Source organism: Physeter macrocephalus, chromosome 8 (assembly GCF_002837175.3).
Source record: "Physeter macrocephalus isolate SW-GA chromosome 8, ASM283717v5, whole genome shotgun sequence".
NCBI classification, from domain to species: Eukaryota; Metazoa; Chordata; class Mammalia; order Artiodactyla; family Physeteridae; genus Physeter; species Physeter macrocephalus.
In genome coordinates this window covers 125,201,075-125,220,137 of record NC_041221.1, presented here as the reverse complement: position 1 = coordinate 125,220,137, position 19,063 = coordinate 125,201,075, and the positions used below count along the sequence as shown (strand labels likewise).

The 19,063-nt window shown below is 36.5% G+C and overlaps 1 protein-coding gene across 1 annotated transcript in view; it reads left to right on the top strand.

Annotated features, from left to right (window-relative positions):
- Positions 1-19,063, top strand: part of FBN2 (fibrillin 2) — a 224,600-nt gene that overhangs the window by 178,633 nt on the left and 26,904 nt on the right. Inside the window, exons 38-50 of the mRNA XM_024120349.2 lie at positions 613-681; positions 1,093-1,218; positions 2,411-2,536; positions 3,144-3,296; positions 7,494-7,562; positions 8,462-8,587; positions 8,769-8,894; positions 10,518-10,643; positions 12,454-12,570; positions 14,091-14,219; positions 14,639-14,758; positions 17,528-17,653; positions 18,321-18,473. Of these exons, the coding sequence (XP_023976117.1) occupies positions 613-681; positions 1,093-1,218; positions 2,411-2,536; positions 3,144-3,296; positions 7,494-7,562; positions 8,462-8,587; positions 8,769-8,894; positions 10,518-10,643; positions 12,454-12,570; positions 14,091-14,219; positions 14,639-14,758; positions 17,528-17,653; positions 18,321-18,473 (1,566 nt within the window). The remainder of the gene's footprint in view (positions 1-612; positions 682-1,092; positions 1,219-2,410; positions 2,537-3,143; positions 3,297-7,493; positions 7,563-8,461; positions 8,588-8,768; positions 8,895-10,517; positions 10,644-12,453; positions 12,571-14,090; positions 14,220-14,638; positions 14,759-17,527; positions 17,654-18,320; positions 18,474-19,063) is intronic.

The following is a 19,063-nucleotide window of genomic DNA, read 5'->3' as shown; positions in this document are numbered from 1 at the left end:
AGGGCACGAACCCGCGTCCCCTGCATCAGCAGGCAGACTCTCAACCACTGTGTCACCAGGGAAGCCCCTTTCCTGTTTTTCTTGATAACGCTAAAAAGAAAAAAACAGTTTTTAACCACAATCCAGTATGAATGATGATAATATCAATTCTCCCTGGTGTCACAGATAAAGACCATTCCTGGTTCTTTTCCACAGTTGTTTTAGTTGAGGTTCATAGATGAGTTGTATTCCTCAAGTCCAGTCATATTATGTCTTCAGTTGAAACGTATGTCCTGATAGGAACATAGGTGAAACTTTTGAATTGTTGAGTCTTTTAGTTTTTATTTACTAGCCAAAAAGGTTGTGATATAAATTGTCTGAAAATAATTTTTTTCTTTAATTAAAAGCAAATGGGTTTGGTTATTCTACTTTGTATATAATTTATGAAGTAATGATCTTATTTCAAGTAAAATGTAATGTACTTTTAAAGATAATGTGTTTGAAAAGGCACTAAGGAAAATGTAGACACACCCCTTAGGATATGTGCTTTGAGCCTGGCAGTTGTTAAGTGCTAATTCACTGTCAGCCTCTTGCACACAGGTATCAAGTTTCTTTTATTCCATTGTTTTGCAGCTGAATATTACACTTTGTGTCCTGGAGGTGAAGGCTTCAGACCTAACCCCATCACAATCATCTTAGAAGGTGAGCATACCTCTAATTGTCACCAGATTTAAACAAGGTAAAGAATTACTTTAGAGAAAATCTGGTAGAAAAGTTAGTGTGGAACAGTCCCAACAAGATTATAACCATTTGTAAATCAGAAAGGTTTGACCCATTGCAGTGACCTGATGTGTGATTGTTCTGCAGAGAAACTCTTTTTATAATTATCCCCAACTTTAATCATGCTCAGCTTGCTGTAATTACTCTTCTCAGATTATAGCAAAGTTCCATGACAAAGCCAAGAAAATTCATGGTCAGAATAAACCTCCCATCTAAGTGTGCTTTCACTTGGATGTGTGGAAGTCTGCAGGTCCTACAGTATCACACATTTGAAAGCTCTCATAGTAACTCTTATCTTTCATGATGGTATCTGAGCTGTCTCCCCTTTGGCAGATATTGATGAATGCCAGGAGTTACCAGGTCTCTGCCAGGGTGGAAACTGTATCAACACTTTCGGGAGCTTCCAGTGTGAGTGCCCTCAAGGCTACTACCTCAGTGAGGAAACCCGCATCTGTGAAGGTAAGATAAATTTATACCTAAAAATTATTAGTGCTATTTAAAACAAAATTACTGGTCAGGCCTGGAGAAAAAGAGTCTGTCTTCAAATTTTATCAGAGGATATGTTGAGACTGGTTCATAGCTTTTTTCTTTTCCTATCAGTGCTGCTAAGTTGTATGATGATAGATAAATTAATTTACAGATTATTTGCCACAATTTACCATTATTTTTCTCTGAGTAATGGGTTGGTAATAAGTGGGGGAAGCTGGAATGGTATGAAAACATTCAGTATCAAAATAAGTTATTAGTTCAAATACCAATAAGTTATATTTTATATAGCAAAATAGGTAAGTTTGAAATGCAACCATTAGGCTAATATTTTCAGTAACTTTTAAATGTTGGACAACATAGTATGAAGCAGTTCAAAGGTTATGCAGATGCCTTTCTTGGTTCCATCCCCAACTTCTCATATAGCGGTGTAATCATCCTTTTAGAGGCGTGTCTCCCCACTAGACTGGGAGCCTCTTGAAGCAAGGTCCACGTCTATTTCATCTTTATAGCTACAAGTTCTAGCTTACAGTAGAATCTCAGTGTTTATTTATGGAATGAATGAATGAATGCTTCTAAAAAATGAACATTAAACATGTAATGTAATTGTTTCCATTATAACCTTTCTTTTGGAACATGTTAGATAAATCCATCTGGAAGAAATATGATTTAATAAGGAGAATTACCCAGCAGCTGTGCTACTTCTAGAATCTCTGAATGGGTGCTAATTTGAAAGGAACTATAAAGAAAAAGGCTTTTCTAACTTCATTCAGTTTAAAGTTGACACTAATATTTGGTTTTCAATGACATAAGAGGAAAGTAGCTTTAAAGCAATTCCATTTGAAGAATATGAAATTTCAATTAAAAAGTATAGGTGCCATTTAAGTTATTTTTTGCCACTTTGGAATAGTTTATTTTGATCATCTTTATTTTTGAATGTTAGGTTTTTATTCTTCAGAAGAAGGACATATTTTATATCATGTAAATGCATATTGGGGGGCATTTCCTATGTAATTGCTTTAAATTCTAAATTTTATAAAAATAAGATAAATTCTATAAAAATATGAATTTGGGGAATCAGCCATATGCTTTGTTTAGTAGTGTAAGCGATATAAATTCATGGGGAAAATATTTACTAATTAATGGATATTCTTGCATCCTCTAGATATTGATGAGTGTTTTGCACATCCTGGTGTGTGTGGACCTGGGACTTGCTACAACACCCTGGGAAATTACACCTGCATTTGCCCACCTGAATACATGCAGGTCAATGGAGGCCACAACTGTATGGGTAGGTAAAGGTCTCTGAGATTGATTAGGTCACAGTTGCTGGCTTCCTGGCCAACAGTTATCTCTCAGATACTTAATCTCAGAATTATTATTCAGAAAGTTTGGAAGTTAAATCTTTATGAATAGTGAAGTATTTCAAAATCTTATAAACTTCTGGGTCTGTATCATATTTTTGAACTTTGGCTACGTAGTTGCATGTTACAAAGCATGAGTCAGGTAGAAAATTTCATCAAATATTGTAAATATATATTCTTAAATAATTTTTATTATCCATTCGTGTAAAGTGAACATTATTTTATGAGTAAGAGAACATTTAAAATTTAACATGTAATCCTTTTTAAATTAAATAAATGCATTTGAATAGAGAAGTATCTATTAACTTTGTCCCCCCAGGAAAATTGTAAATGAAACCCCTTATTTAAAAACAGGAAAGATGCTTATCTAAAAATGATTTGTGTTCAGCTTAAGGAATTATTTTAAGATCCCTCCAAACGACCGTGAAAATTTTCAGAGTTAATCGAGGAAGTTTGGTGTGTCCAGGTGTGTGGGGTTTGCTATTAGCTGCTTGCTGATAGGATTGGTTGGCTTACTTGTTTTTCTCTATGTAGACATGAGAAAAAGCTTCTGCTACCGAAGCTATAATGGAACCACTTGTGAGAATGAGTTGCCTTTTAATGTGACAAAGAGGATGTGCTGCTGCACATACAATGTGGGCAAAGCCTGGAACAAACCTTGTGAACCATGCCCAACGCCAGGAACGGGTAAGCACACAGCTCCTGCTTCTGCTGAAGGCCGAGTCAGTGACACAGGTATACATGTAACAGCAGAGGAAAAGCAAGAAGTACTAACAGTACGGAAAGCAGACACACTCCGTTCTGAAAATATCCAAGAGCTCATATGGCTCGGTTTCTCAAGCAGCCCTCTTTGGGATTCAAACACTAATTCCTGAGATGTCTGTTGAGTAGAAGTCTGGATCCTGAAAATAAGCCCCATTGCTGAAATTAAAATTTATAACACTAGTCCATTTAAACTCATTATCTTAAACCATGCTGCTTAATTATTCTTGTAGTCATAAAACAAGTATTTATTGAGAAACTATTGTGTGTCATTGTGCTATATTTAGAAGGTGTCATTTTGATTTAAAAATTTGTGGTCATTTATAAAGTCCAGCAAGCTCAGTATCTTTTTAGTTAGACCTTGGAAAATATGCAAAAAAATGGATTTGATGAGCAAACTTAACATAAAAGCAATGTAGTGTCAAAGTTTTCCTTATGCATCATTTCCCTCAAACTTACCTGAAATTTTTAGGCAGAAAAGAGAGCTGGTCTTTACACAGTAAAATTTTTCTCTAAGCACAGATTCTTTTGAAAGAAAAACTGAACGATAATAGAGACAAGAGCAAAAAAATCATCTTAAAATTGTTGCCCACTCAGGTTCTTTTATGACCTGAGAAGGGATCACTCTTAATAGTTGTAGATACTAAGAGTTGAACCAATAGGACAAATAAGAAACAATGGTTATGCATTTGTTACCAAATACAGTATTACTTAGAGTATATTTATTAAAATGTTTCATTTAACATGATGAAATTAAGGAGAGACATGGTGAAAAGTGACATATGGGGCCTTTCTCAGTGGCTCAAATTCAGTGGGCAAATGGATTTTCTCTTTTTTTCTTTTTTTTAATTTAAGTATAATTAATATACAATATTATTTTCAGGATTACAACATAGTGATTTGACATTTATATACATTATGGATTGATCTCCACAATAAGTCTAGTAACCATATGTCCCCATACAAAGTTATTGCAATTTTATTGATCATTCCTTATGGATACATTACTTTCCTGTGACTTATTTATATTATAGCTGGAAATCTGTACCTCTTAATCCCTCACATCTATTTTGCCCAACCCCCAACTCCCTTCCTCTCTGGTGACCACCAGTTTTTCTTTATAACTGTGATTCTGTTTCTCTTTTGTTTTGTTCATTTGTTTTGTTTTTTAGATTCCACAAATAAGTGAAGTCATACATTGCTTGTCTTTCTTGGTCTCACTTATTTCACTTAGCAAAATGCCCTGTAGATTCATCTATGTTGTTGAAAGTGGCAAGATTTCATTCATTATTATGGCTGAGTAATATTCCATTGTGTATATATATGTGTGTGTGTATATACATACAATATATCACATATTGTTTATCACTTCATCCATCAGTGGATACTTAGGTTGCTTCCATATCTTGGCTATTGTAAATAATGCTGCAGAGAACATAAAAATGTATATATCTTTTTGAGTTAGTGTTTTGTTTTCTTCACGTAAATACTCAGAGGTGGAATTGTTGAATTGTACGGCAGGTTTTTTTTTTTTTTTTTTGCAGTACGCGGGCCTCTCACCGTTGTGGCCTCTCCCATTGCGGAGCACAGGCTCCAGACGCGCAAGCTCAGCGGCCATGGCTCACGGGCCCAGCCGCTCCGCGGCATGTGGGATCCTCCCAGACCGGGGCACGAACCCACGTCTCCTGCATCGGCAGGCAGACTCTCAACCACTGCGCCACCAGGGAAGCCCTGGCAGTTTTATTTTTAATTTTTTGAGAAACCTCCATACTGTTTTCCAGAGTGGCTGCACCAATTTACATTCCCACTGATGGTACACAAGTGTTCCCTTTTCTCCTCATCCTCACCAACACTTGTTATTTGTGGTCTTTTTGATAATAGCCATTCTGACAGGTGTGAGGTGATATCTCATTGTGGTTTTGACTTGCCTTCCCCTGATGATCACTGACATAGAGCATCTTTTCATGTGTCTGTTGGCCATCTGTATGTCTTCCTTGGAAAAATGTCTATTCAAGTCCTCTGCCCATTTTTAACTAGATTGTTCATATTTTTTATATTGAGTTGTGACCATTCTTTGTATATTTCAATATTAACCCCTTATTGGATATATCATTTGCAAATATTTTCTCCCATTCAGTAGATTGCCTTTTCATTTTGTAGATGACTTTCTTCACTGTGCAAAAGGTTTTTCGTTTGATGTAGTCCCATTTGTTTATTTTTGCTTTTCTTTCCCTTGCCTGAGGGCTTTTCTTTCCCTTGCCTGAGGAGACAGATTCAAAAAAAATATTGCTAAGACCAGTGTCAAAGAGCATACTGCTTATGTTTTCTACTAGGAGTTTATGGTTTCCAGTCTTACATTTAAGTCTCTAATCTATTCTGAGTTTATTTTTTTATATGGTGTAAGAAAGTGGCCAGTTTCAATCTTTTGCAAGTGTCTATACAGTTTTCCCAGCACCATTTATTGAAGAGACTGTGTTTTCCCCACTGTATAATCTGGGCTCCTGTGTCATAAATTAAGTGATCACATAAGTGTGGGTTTACTTCTGGACTCTCTATTCTGTTCCCTTGATTTATGTGTTTGTTTTTGTACCAGCACCATACTGTTTTGATGACTGTAGCTTTGTAGTATAGTTTGAAATCAGGGCTCTGGATACCTCCAGCTTTGTCCTTCTTTCTTAATACATTATTGACTGGGGGGTTTTTGCAGAAACTAATGCCTGTGGCCGTAATACATCTCCAGCCAAAAATGTGTTAAGATTGCTTTGGCACAAGTGGATTTTCTTAGCTCTATCTTGCCCTAGTTTTGTTCCAAAAAAACAAATAGGAACATTTTTGTAATTCTGTAATTTGAAAACTTCACCAGTTAGAAATTGAAAAATCATTGGTTTGGGGAATTAAATATTACTTTTTTAGGTGAGAGGAAGCAAAGGCCTTAGGTTTGATAGACTGGTCTGTATTTAAATCACAGCTCTGCCATGATTATTTATCCTTTCTGAAACTGATTCCTCGTATGCTAAATAAGGATAATAAATCAGTGATGACAGTGACTAATTGATATGGTTATAAGGATGATCATTTATTTATTTATTTTTGGTTGTGCTGGGTCTTAGTTGCAGCTCACAGGCTCCTTAGTTGTGGCATGCCAACTGTTAGTTGCCGCATGCATGTGGGATCTAGCTCCCTGACCAGGGATCGAACCCGGGCCCCCCGCACTGGGAGCACGGAGTCTTAACCGCTGCACCACCAGGGAAGTCCCTATAGTGATGATTAAATGAGATGATGTATACAAATTACAATTCGCATATTGCCATGCAGTTAGAAGCCATTAAGTTGAGCATCTGTGATGTGCCTCTCTATATGTTCTGGATGCTTGGTGAATATTGGTGGATGAAATAGACAAAGTCCCTCCCCAGATATCAAAGTCCCTCCCCAGATAGTCTGCAGTATGTGTTTACTTGATACTGTTTTCAAGAGTTTTATTCATGTGTGTAGCAGTGGGCATTAGAAGAAATATGCTTCTTAAAAATTAGACTATTAGTTTGGTGAATTATGTGGAGTGACTCTCATAGTCTATTTTATTCCACGATGCATTGTTTTTGATGCCTCAAATTTCACATTCCAACAAATAGACATTTATGTTAAAAAAAGACAAAATTCATGTCTCATTCATTACTCATTGTTAACATGTTTCACCACTACAAAATTATTTTTGCATGCCTATGCCTTTGTGCAATTCTAATCCCTTTTTAAATTTGTACACTAACCTGGTTTTCCAATCTACGTAAATCGGATCATTTTTAAAGCCCTCCATATCCCAATAAAAAGAATTTAAATGCCTAAAGTAGATATTTTGAATCTCATAATGATTTACTTCTAATATCAGAGCAGTAAAAAGTTAATGATGGTAATAATAAGAATAGCAATAATAATAATTATAAAGTATGCCTAGATTCACTCCTTGCAGAAGCTGGCATTGTTATCAAATAAATATAATTGAAATTAAAATGTCTCATTGTGAATAATATAAAATATATCTGTCAGTAAAAGTAATACTATGTAAAATGTTATTTTGAAGGAGTTGGAGAATTTTAAGAGTGCATTTGCTTTGTTTATATTTTTAAGCTGACTTTAAAACCATATGTGGAAATATTCCTGGATTCACCTTTGACATTCACACTGGAAAAGCTGTTGGTGAGTTTTTTCTAAATTATGTTTATTTTAATACATACACGTAGCATTTTGTAAAAATTTGTTCAGTGTTTTTAAAGTTTAAACTACCATAAAAGATAATAATCTGTATTTGGGTCTAATATAGTTAGACAAGAAAGAAATAACATGTTTACAGCCTCTAGCCAAGTGTTAACAGTGGGATTAGTCCATCAACATAGTCTGGTGATTGAGTTATGATAGTTATGTGACTATCTCAAGATTTCATACATATCAAGCTGAAACTTTAGTTTTCCTCTTCATGAATATTGTATTACATGACTCTAAATAATCCACTTTATTTTAACCTTTACCATCTGTTTTCACAAGTATGCGTTTAAGTTTGGGGTGTATTTTTACAGTTTTCCTTTCTCCCAATCTACTTATGAATTTGCAGAATTATTAACTATATAAATCACTTCCTCCTGAAGGTACTTTCTGTTGCACAATCTACTTTTCTTCTGCAAAGATTAAATAAACAATATAATTTTAAGTGTCCATTATCAATGCATGTATAACAAAGGACATAAAATTTAAAAAACATAGCTGGCTTTATCAGATGACTGATAGCAATTTGGGGAGCCTGACATGTAACTTAAGAGGAAGCTTGATTCCCTAGGAAGTTCATTTGCTATATTGACACTAATATCACTTGGTATACTTGATCAGCTACTTCATTTTTTTTCATCACTGTTCAAAGGATATAATATCTTATAGTCTTTATGCTTTCATAAACCACAAAATCATTCATACTGGTATAGAATTGATTTTTGTGACACTGAGTGTGTGTTTTCACTCCAGTGTACACATAGTATTATTCGAGGTTTTATGGTGAATACATTAAGCAGAACCCTGTATATTTGATCACATCTGTTCAATTGCAGACATTGATGAATGTAAAGAGATTCCAGGCATTTGTGCAAATGGTGTGTGTATTAACCAGATTGGCAGTTTCCGCTGTGAATGCCCTACGGGATTCAGCTACAATGACCTGCTCCTGGTCTGTGAAGGTAATCTGAATGATGTGTGACCTTATCCAAAAAAGTTTGGCAGACATAACTGGTTTTTAGACAGTTTTCTGATTTTTACTGTTTCTTCTACAGCATTTGGGAGTTGATCACCAAATTGGTTAAGTGAATATAATACTGATGCAATAATGACGTTTTAAAAATGGAACTGTTGCTCTTTCAGATATTGATGAGTGCAGCAACGGTGATAACCTCTGCCAGCGAAATGCCGACTGCATCAACAGTCCCGGCAGCTACCGCTGCGAGTGCGCTGCAGGTTTCAAACTTTCACCCAACGGAGCCTGTGTAGGTAAGAAACAAAATGACTCGTTCTTTGACACTGAGCACAATGTTCTTTACACTTCCTGCGCTGAAAAGCTGTCCATGCTTTCCTATCAAAAAAGGTATTTTCTTTGTCTGGTTTTGGTATCAGGATGATGGTGGCCTCGTAGAATGAGATGGGGTGTGTTCCTCCCTCTGCAATTTTTTGGAAGAGTTTGAGAAGGATAGGTGTTAGCTCTTCTCTAAATGTTTGATAGAATTCGCCTGTGAAGCCATCTGGTCCTAGACTTCTGTTTGTTGGAAGATTTTTAATCACAGTTTCAATTTCAGTGCTTGTGATTGGTCTGTTCATATTTTCTGTTTCTTCCTGGTTCAATCTTGGAAGGTTGTACCTTTCTAAGAATTTGTCCATTTCTTCCAGGTTGTCCGTTTTATTGGTATAGAGTTGCTTGTAGTATTCTCTCATGATCCTTTGTATTTCTGCTGTGTCAGTTGTAACTTCTCCTTTTTCGTTTCTAATTTTATTGATTTGAGTTCTCTCCCTTTTTTTCTCAATGAGTCTGGCTAAAGGTTTATCAATTTTATCTTCTCAAGGAACCAGCTTTTAGTTTCATTAATCTTTGCTATTGTTTTCTTCGTTTCTATTTCATTTATTTCTGCTTTGATCTTTATTATTTCTTTCCTTCTACTAACTTTGGGTTTTGTTTGTCCTTCTTTTTCTAGTTGCTTTAGGTGTAGGTTAGGTTGTTTATTTGAGATTTTTCTTGTTTCTTGAAGTAAGATTGTATTGCTATAAACTTCCCTCTTAGAACTGCTTTTGCTGCCTCCCATAGGTTTTGGGTCGTTGTGTTTTCATTGTCATTTGTTTCTAGGTATTTTTTGATTTCCTCTTTGAGTTTTTCAGTGATCTCTTGGTTATTTTTATTAGGACATGTATGTGGAATCTAGAAAATGGTATAGATGAACCTTTTTGCAAAGTAGAAACAGAGACACAGACGTAGAGACCAAATGTATGGATACCAAGGGGGGAAGGGAGGGTAGAATGGATTGGGAGATTGGGATCGACATATATACACTACTATGTACAAAATAGATAAGTAATGAGAACAGACTGTAGAGCACAGGGAACTCTACTCAATGCTCTGTGGTGATCTAAATGGGAAGGAAATCCAAGGAAGAGGGGATATATGTATACATGTGGCTGATTCACTTTGCTGTACAGCAGAAACTAATACAACACTGTAAAACAATTATACTCCACTTAAAAAAAAAGAGACAAAAGATAATTTTGGAAAGATTTTCTAAGTAAATCTATTCATTCATATTGAACCTATTTCACCATATCTTTTAGATTCTTTTGTTAGGAAAAGAAGAGGTCTCTCAATGGATTTTCCTGGAATTGGACCTAAAATAAAATAATGTCCTTGAGATACCAATCAGCATGTAAAAATTGCATGATTTAAAATTTTTTGAAAAGAGGTTTGGATACTTTTAAAGCCTTGCTTGTTTTGATTCAGCTGTTGTTATGGTTCATTTTCAGACTGTCTGTAATAATTAATAGCAGATTATAGAAACAGTGCCTGTGGAAAAAAATGAAGGAATCTTAATAGAGATCAGATATGTATAACATGTGTTTTATTTTTTGTGCTAGATCGCAACGAATGTTTAGAAATTCCTAATGTTTGCAGTCATGGCCTGTGTGTGGATTTACAAGGAAGTTACCAGTGTATCTGCCACAACGGCTTTAAGGCTTCTCAGGACCAGACGATGTGCATGGGTAAGAAGGAGGACATTAGTTTCAGGGGGTGACGTGGAGCTGAGACTCCAGAAGAGATTACAGTTCGGTCACTCGCCACAAGTAACTACCAAGTCTCTGTCAGAAACAGTCTTACAAAAAATGAGCTATGTGAAACTTTATGGTTTTATTCAATGTAAAATTTGCAAGCAAGACATACCACAATATGTTCTTGGGTTCAGTATTTACAGCCTTTTTCCCCAGGTGACTTTCACATGCTTATTAACCTGAGCTCTGGGACACTCAGGGTTACATGGAGATCACCACGGTACCAGCTGCCCATTTACCCCTCTCTATTCCCACTCAAGAAAGCCTTTTGGAATGCAAGAATACAAGGGAGTGGTAGCAGAGTGACAGTTTTGAAATGAATATATAAACACACACATACGTACATATGCTTCTTTCACCCGAATCATTGAATACATGAGATTTATCTGCTTGTTTTGCTTTTTAACTCTTGCAGTTTTTAGAAGCAAAGATAGCAGAACTTTGAAAAGCCCCAGTAGCTAATGTACAGTTAGTTAAGCAATAATTGTGTTCAGTAAGTACTTGCTGAGCTGATGATTAATAAGATTTCAAAGGCAGATGGACTGGACACCTTGGAACTCAGCTTAACTACTTAAATCTGATGTCAGCCACTGGCTCATCTCCACTGAAGCACTTTGTGCTTGCAGGAGGAAAATTAAATTTAAACGTTGGCTATTTATAATTATCATGTTCTCAGTTTAGAAAAAGCTAAAGTTGTGCATCTACTCTTTTGGTATTTAAGATACTATCTTTGTGAATCATAAGGTCAGATTTCAGTACAGCAGAACAGCAGAACTAGTTTCCTTTATGGCATATCCATACATGAGGACCACCTGGAGAACGTCTCCATTCTTGCAGTGCCTCCTAAGAGATCCCCTGCAGACATTTCCCATGGTCCTAGGAAAAATTCTCTAGGGAATGCTTATGCAAAGGACACACACGGAGGGCGCGGCCCTATTTGCATGAACTTTCTGAGATTGCTTGCTTATATATGCTTCTCCTGGCTGTTCTCTCTGAGAGGGAGGATATGATTTGCTAAGAAAAACCCCTGAGATATATGGTTCAGAAATTCATATGGTAAAAATCTGTCCTTGGTTCTAACAATTCATCCACGATGAAAGTCAGCTAGACTCCTTGGTAATACCTCTCTTAAACAAAGCTTCCTTCCTGAGGAACAGTAATACCCTCTTTTTTTTTTTTCAGCATCCTGGAATTCACAGTCTAGCGTCTCCTCTCTTATATGCCATGACCTTTCTAAATATTAATTCCATTTTTTCAAAGGCTAATAATAATTGAACTCTAATAGACTTCTTCAATTTACATTCCACTAATTCATAAAATTTAGGAAATTAAAGTTTACCTTTGTTGTGCTGATCAAATTAAGATATGAAAATTTCTGGGGGAGCATTTATAATGCTTAATAGAACAAATTGTTCTAGTGTTTCAAAAGATTGATTTCCTTACAATTGACAAGCGAACCTATTCATTAAAACCTCTCACTAAGGAGATAGTTGCTTGCTTATTAGTCCATTTCTTTTCTGAGTCGTATATGTTCCTGTAAGTCATTAAGTGGCACTTTTTCCTATAATTTTCTACTTCTGAGTTAGCTCTACCTCATGCTTACTTTCCTTAAATAAATGTGGGTTCTTAGTATCGAATGAGGAAAATCTAAGTGAGCCAGTAGTTTAAAAAAAATCCAGAAGTTTAATAGGCGACGTTTTTCTAGTAAAAAATTGAATTCCTTTGAGCCAATGTTTCTTTGTAGATGTTGATGAATGTGAGCGGCATCCATGTGGAAATGGAACTTGTAAAAACACCGTTGGATCCTATAACTGTCTCTGCTACCCAGGCTTTGAACTCACTCATAATAATGATTGCCTGGGTAAGTACTCAGTCCTTTATTGCTTCTCTTTCATTTCTACACAATATCCTGAAACACAGAATAAAGCCAAAGAACAAATATGTTTAATATTCAAATTGCGCATGTGTGCCAAAAGATATGTAATATCATTAACTAATTTCTGGTTATCTAAGGTCACACTCTTGGCTTAAATAATCACAAGACAATCTGCTGGGTTGAAGACTATGTCAATCAACCAGTCAATTCAAGGGAAAAGGCCATGCAGATGATAGTAAATATATTGGGACTGATTTATGGTTTGGGGTTATTTTTACCCCTTAGATGGGATCAAAGTTAGACCTGTTATGGTTTCAGTGTTATTATTTCATATTTCATAAAATCCATTCTTGATTTACATTCAAACACTGACAATCTACAACTGAAAAACCCGTTGCGTTTTGAAATTTTATTTTCCATCAGCTTTTGAAGCAAGGGATGCCTTTTCCCACAGAAAGAATGCGTGGTTTCTAGGTTTCCAAATCAGCCCTCAGAAACCTACTTAGTCTCTGTGAACAACTGTAAACTTTCAGTGGAAAATAAAACTGTCTTCTCTACATGGCACAGAATTTTAGCCTTTGCCTCTAACAGACAGTGATTGAAATAAAAATTGAAAGTGACTGGAGGAGGAGGAGGGGGTCCTGTAGTTGGTGGAGAAGATAGTAAAAGATACAACAACAAACACTGACAATATTTCATTTACCATGTGCCAGACACTATACTGGTGCTTTACTACATAACATCTCTTAATTCACATTATCCTGTAAGGTATGTGAAAGTAACTCAGGCCTTCTACCTTAATGGAACCATCACAGCTCAAACCCACCTCCTAACTTAATCCAATATATATTCCTCTCAGCTTTCTTTATTTTATAAAATTCTGCAACGGTGAAAAAATTTAGAGCTAACTAGACATTTTTTTGAACCACCTTCTTGTCTGTAGGTTCTCAGACCCTTTGTACAGCCAGGGAGAATGAAAGATACAAATATGGCTCTGATCAAAGTATAATCTGCAAACAAACTAAAAAATTACTCAAATGGGATCAACTCTAAGCTTAACTGAAAACCTACCACTTAAGAACTTCTTTTTCAAATTGACAGAAAAACGTGTCAGCAATTCTAGAGTGTTTTTCATATAATTGATTTTTCTGTATTTTTGATATGCTTCGTTATTTGTCCTTTGAATATAGTCAGCTTACCTCCAGGTAAAGTTACCTGCAAACTGGGTGGTCCAGTTAAATCCGTGTATCCTCTTACCTCCAGGATGAGAACTATTTTTCAATTGGAAAGCATGGAAAGCTTCACCTTAAGCCTACAGGAGAGATCCGTGTGACCTTATTAGTCACCTGATCCTTATGATATGAGCCATTTTTCTCTGTGTTGATGAGGAATTGTAATGTAGGGCTTTGTAAATGTCTACCAATGAATATGTTTTTAAGTTGCAACTTGTGGCAGAATATGTGTTAAGAGCTCTCTCTGAAAAGCTAACTCCTGTTTGCTTACAGACGTAGATGAGTGCAGTTCCTTTTTTGGTCAGGTGTGCAGAAATGGACGGTGTTTTAATGAAATTGGCTCCTTCAAGTGTTTATGTAATGAAGGCTATGAACTTACTCCAGATGGCAAGAACTGTATAGGTAAGTATGTACATAATAAACAGTCTTTATGTTGTTTTGTTTTGTAAAATAATGATGTGATTCCCCACCCACCCACCAACTTCGGGACACATTTGCATTTCATTTGATCATCTGATTACATGACCAAGATAAATTTCATGGGAAATTTTGGTAAAAGGTATAAGCCAACAGTTGGGAATGACTCGTATGCAGTGTTTTTATTGGGATAGAGCTTCAGGCTATCCGTGTCTCAATAAACGTAGACAAAGGAAAATTAGCCTCTTGCCAAATGAGTAATACTCAATATGTCAAAAGTCTCTGAGGGCATATTTGCCCATAGTGACGTGGCAGATCAGAGGGCCTGAGTTGAATTCATGTTAATATCCTTTGGCAACAATCGTCTCATCTTTAAATCATTTTTTTCGTGTTTCTCTTTAAAGATACTAATGAGTGTGTTGCCCTTCCTGGCTCTTGCTCTCCTGGCACCTGTCAGAATTTGGAGGGATCCTTCAGATGCATCTGTCCCCCAGGGTATGAAGTAAAAAGCGAGAATTGCATCGGTAAGGCTAACTTTTATTTTGAGTCCGTGAGCTGGTTAGTATAATAAGACCTGGTATAGACTCTGTGGAAATATATTAAATCCAAACCACTGTAAGCATGCTGACCCAAGGAATTAAACATATAGCTGCCTACATCTGTTTTATTGAACCATCAGAAATGATTTGAAGGTGGAGTGGTGGGAATAAAGAATTTAAGGATGTGGGATTTTTCATTAACAGAAATCTTATACTGGTCAAAGAATTTTCAGTGCATTCTAAGCTTTTTTCCAAATGTCAACAGAGACTTTCTACTGAATTTAAAGAGTGTCTACAAAAATTGTAATCTTTGGCAACCAATTTTAAAACAGCTATTAAAGGTGTCTGGAGTCCTAGAAATGTGAAGCAGAAAATCTTGACAATGCTGTTGAAACATTTTTTTCCCTGGGAAGGCCACATGTCAAAACAGAAAATATTAATCCATTTGTCAGAACAGATGTTTTTCTGTAGAAACTCTCCCAGTGTACAAGAACACTGTAACCACATCAAAAGTGGGTCCCAGAATTGCCTGCTGGACATGATGAAGACCGACCTTTTTACATTTACTTTATTTCACTTTTGTACAAATTATTTTTAACAGTTTTGTTGAAATTCGGAAGCACCAGCATCTTAGTGTGGTTCTTCTAACGTGAAATGATTGTTAAGAGTTTTTTTGCCTTTGAGTTACCCAGTTTCTTAAAAAAATTCTAAGTAGCTCTACTGTTCACACTCCAGGGACTTATATAGCTGGAACTGAAGGAAACAGTTCACTTAGTTAAATTTAATTTCTTTCAGACCATATAATTACAAATAACAGGTATCCCTAGTCATTCCAATTTGGTGTCTATATCTTGTCCCTCTTTTGTCTGATTTGTATAGTTCCTTGTAAGATTGTCTAGTGTTTTTAATACTTAAAAATAATCAATAATAATACTAGAAGCATCTTAGCAGAAACTTTCTTGAAAAGTTTAAGATCCTTTCTTTCATTTTCTTTGTTTATATTTAATCTCAATTCTTCAACATCCCTCTGATTCACCTCTTTATGGAGCAAGGATAGCAGCAGTGTGTCAGCCATAAGGAGGAAATAGAAATGCATGTCTCTTTGTATCAGAAAGACTTAGCTACCTTTTTTCTTAGTGAAAAAAAATCTATGATTCACTTACATTTTTTTAAACCTCAGGAGTATTTCTTTATCCACTGATAAACAGCATCACTATTTCACATGTCTTAAGAATGGGTTTTTAACTAACTTACTTCACTGTAAGAATATTTCCTTCATCCTATCAATAGAATCTCTTCTACCAATTTTCCTAGATGAAATGCTTCCTAACGTGACTATATGTACACTCACACACACACACACATAAATCCATCCTGACATTCAGTGGACATTACAGTGGACACAGCATGTTTTAGGTGCTGGAAACACAAAAAGGAAGTTTTTTCCTACAGGTAACTTACTGCCTAAGAGAAAAGACATATTTCATAAGAAACCCCATTTTGTAAAGATATCCTTACAATTCAGCGTGACAGACACTGTACTGGGGTCTGTTCAGGATGTGGGATCACAGTAGGAGGCTGTGAATAATGATGGTGGTGGTGAGAGGATGGCATGTCAGGAAGCCTGTCACAAAGGACTGGTGACATTTGAGGTATCTCTGAAATGTTGGATAGAAATTTACTAATCAAAGAAGGAAATGGAACAGGGAGGCATTTTGAAAAGACAGGCAACACAGATGTGGTAAGGGGAATCCATTGGCCAGCTCAGAAGATTGCACTCAGTGCTGCAGGCAGTATGGAGCACTGCAGGTTGCTTTAGAAATGATGTGGTACGACTCACTCATTAAAATTCTGCAAATATAAATTGAGAATGTAGAATGTGCCAGACACTGTGCAAGACTAAGCTGAGGGTGCAGCAGTGATCCAGACAGACAGACGCATCATGTCCTCATGGAGCTTATGTTCTAATGTGCCTGAAATTGTGTAATGTTTATTCATTTAGTTAAAATAACCCATTAAATAAGCACTTCCAATGAAAAAAGGCCAAACATCACTGGTAAGGAATCCTTGTATATTTTAAGGAACCATTCTGGGGTCAGGTGGAAATGATAAAATTCTCAACACATGTCTGAGTTCCCCTAGTTCCACAGGCACAGAGTTTCAAATAGGTGTGTGTTTTAGAAAACCAGCCCTGGTGGCAGTGTGAAGAGGAGAGAAGGAGATGCAGCAGTCCAGCTGGGAGATTTGCGATAATCCAGGCGGCAAATGATGTTGAGTTTGAATGTAGAGAGGAGATAGAAATTACAGGCCACATGCTGCTTGCATGTGAAAGTTGAAAGGTCAGGGAGAAGAATAAATGTGATTCCAGGTCTCCAGTGTGGATTGCTGAGAGGGGCATCATAGAAGGGGACCATTGCTGAGGATGCGATGCCTGTGAGACATTGAAGTGGTCCTGTCAGGTAGGCAGGTGGATGTAAAAACACCCCCAGGGGTCAAGTCTGGAGAGCCAGAGACCGACTTGGGAGTCTGGGACATATGGTTGATTGAAACTGGATGTAATCTTTGACTTTTGAGGCAGTAACACTTTATTTTTTAAAGATAAGTTAAATGTATACATAATGCAGTGTATTGTTTCATATTAAATATCCAATGGCTAGTGAACTGTTAGAGTGTGGACAAATTATTTATTTATTTTCAAATATTGAACAATGTTTTGATTTTATTAAATCAATAAATTATCCTGCTCTTCTGCAGATATAAATGAATGTGATGAAGATCCCAACATCTGTCTTTTTGGTTCCTGCACCAATACTCCTGGGGGCTTCCAGTGCATCTGTCCCCCTGGTTTTGTATTGTCTGATAATGGACGGAGATGCTTCGGTAAGTTTTGAAATGGCTTCTCTGTCATAATTGGCCCTTAAACTTCAAAGCTAGACAGTAAGCCGTGATTCAGTGTTTGTCACTAAAAATATATGTCTCTGGCAAATACATCATCTGTAAGTTTAAAATGTAGGTCTCAGATGTATATGCACTGGGCAATTTTTAAGGTACTTTGAATTATTGGCTCTGTTTCTACATTTTAAAAAAACTTCATACTAAAAGAAAAATTGTTTTCTTGTTTCATCATTTTCATTCTGTTGTTGGCATAGATTTTTTTGTACATTGGTGAGGAGTTGCTTCTGATATGATGTAACTTACTGAAAATTACCTAGATTGATTTTGTTAGGCTATAATGTAACAGTGGGGAAAAAAAAGGCATGGAAATCATTTTAATATTGAGCATAATTTGTCAAATTTTCTAAGCACATTATTGAAATATTGTAAATATTTTAAATAATTAAATATAATTTTGCAGAGCGGTCAGTTTAACCTGGCAAGTGTTATCAGCAATTGAGGATTTCCAGACCTATCTTTTAACTGCTAATCTAATCTTCATCACATGTTCAGCCCATGAGAAATGTTCTGTCGGAAACAGAGTTATGTACAAATTATTCCATCTTTTAAAATGACCGGTAAGGAGGTCTGTGATGTTTGCTTTCTTGATTAGATACTCGCCAGAGCTTCTGTTTCACAAACTTTGAAAATGGAAAGTGTTCCGTACCCAAAGCTTTCAATACCACAAAGGCGAAATGCTGCTGTAGTAAGATGCCAGGAGAGGGCTGGGGGGACCCCTGTGAGCTGTGCCCCAAAGATGATGAAGGTAAGAGCAACAACTACATAAAATGCTACTTTGCACTAGTTTGGGACTGTCTGGCAGAACCCAGTTGGACTATGTAATTTATGAATATTTTGAGGATGAAATTATCCCCTCACTTATAAACTTTAATGGTTCAGTGAGCAACCTAGTCTCAGGAACTTCTTTCAACTTTTGTATTCAACATGTGTACATGCAGGGACTTACCATGTTATTTCATTTCTCCCCCCAAGGCTAGTATTACTTGTTTTGAAAGAATGAATTTGAGAGGTGCAGGGCAAGAGATCCAAGGAGGGGATGAAAATTATACTCCAGATTGCTGCGGGAGTCCCACATGGGTATTGTATCCCACGCTGTGGCTCCCAGGCTCTTACGTGAAGTTCTGAGAAGCTGAGTCAGCACAATAGCCATTTGCAGGAATAGACCAAGAGCCTCACAGATCTAGTTGGCACAGCTGAATGGTACGATTGTTCCAGCAGTCTTGGAACTGGCCTGGTCTGTAGGCCAGAGGTAGCTTCTGTGTGTAATGGGCAGAGAGGCTCTTTGACTGACCAACATTAAACAAGTAAGCAGACAGAATCAGACACCCTCCATAG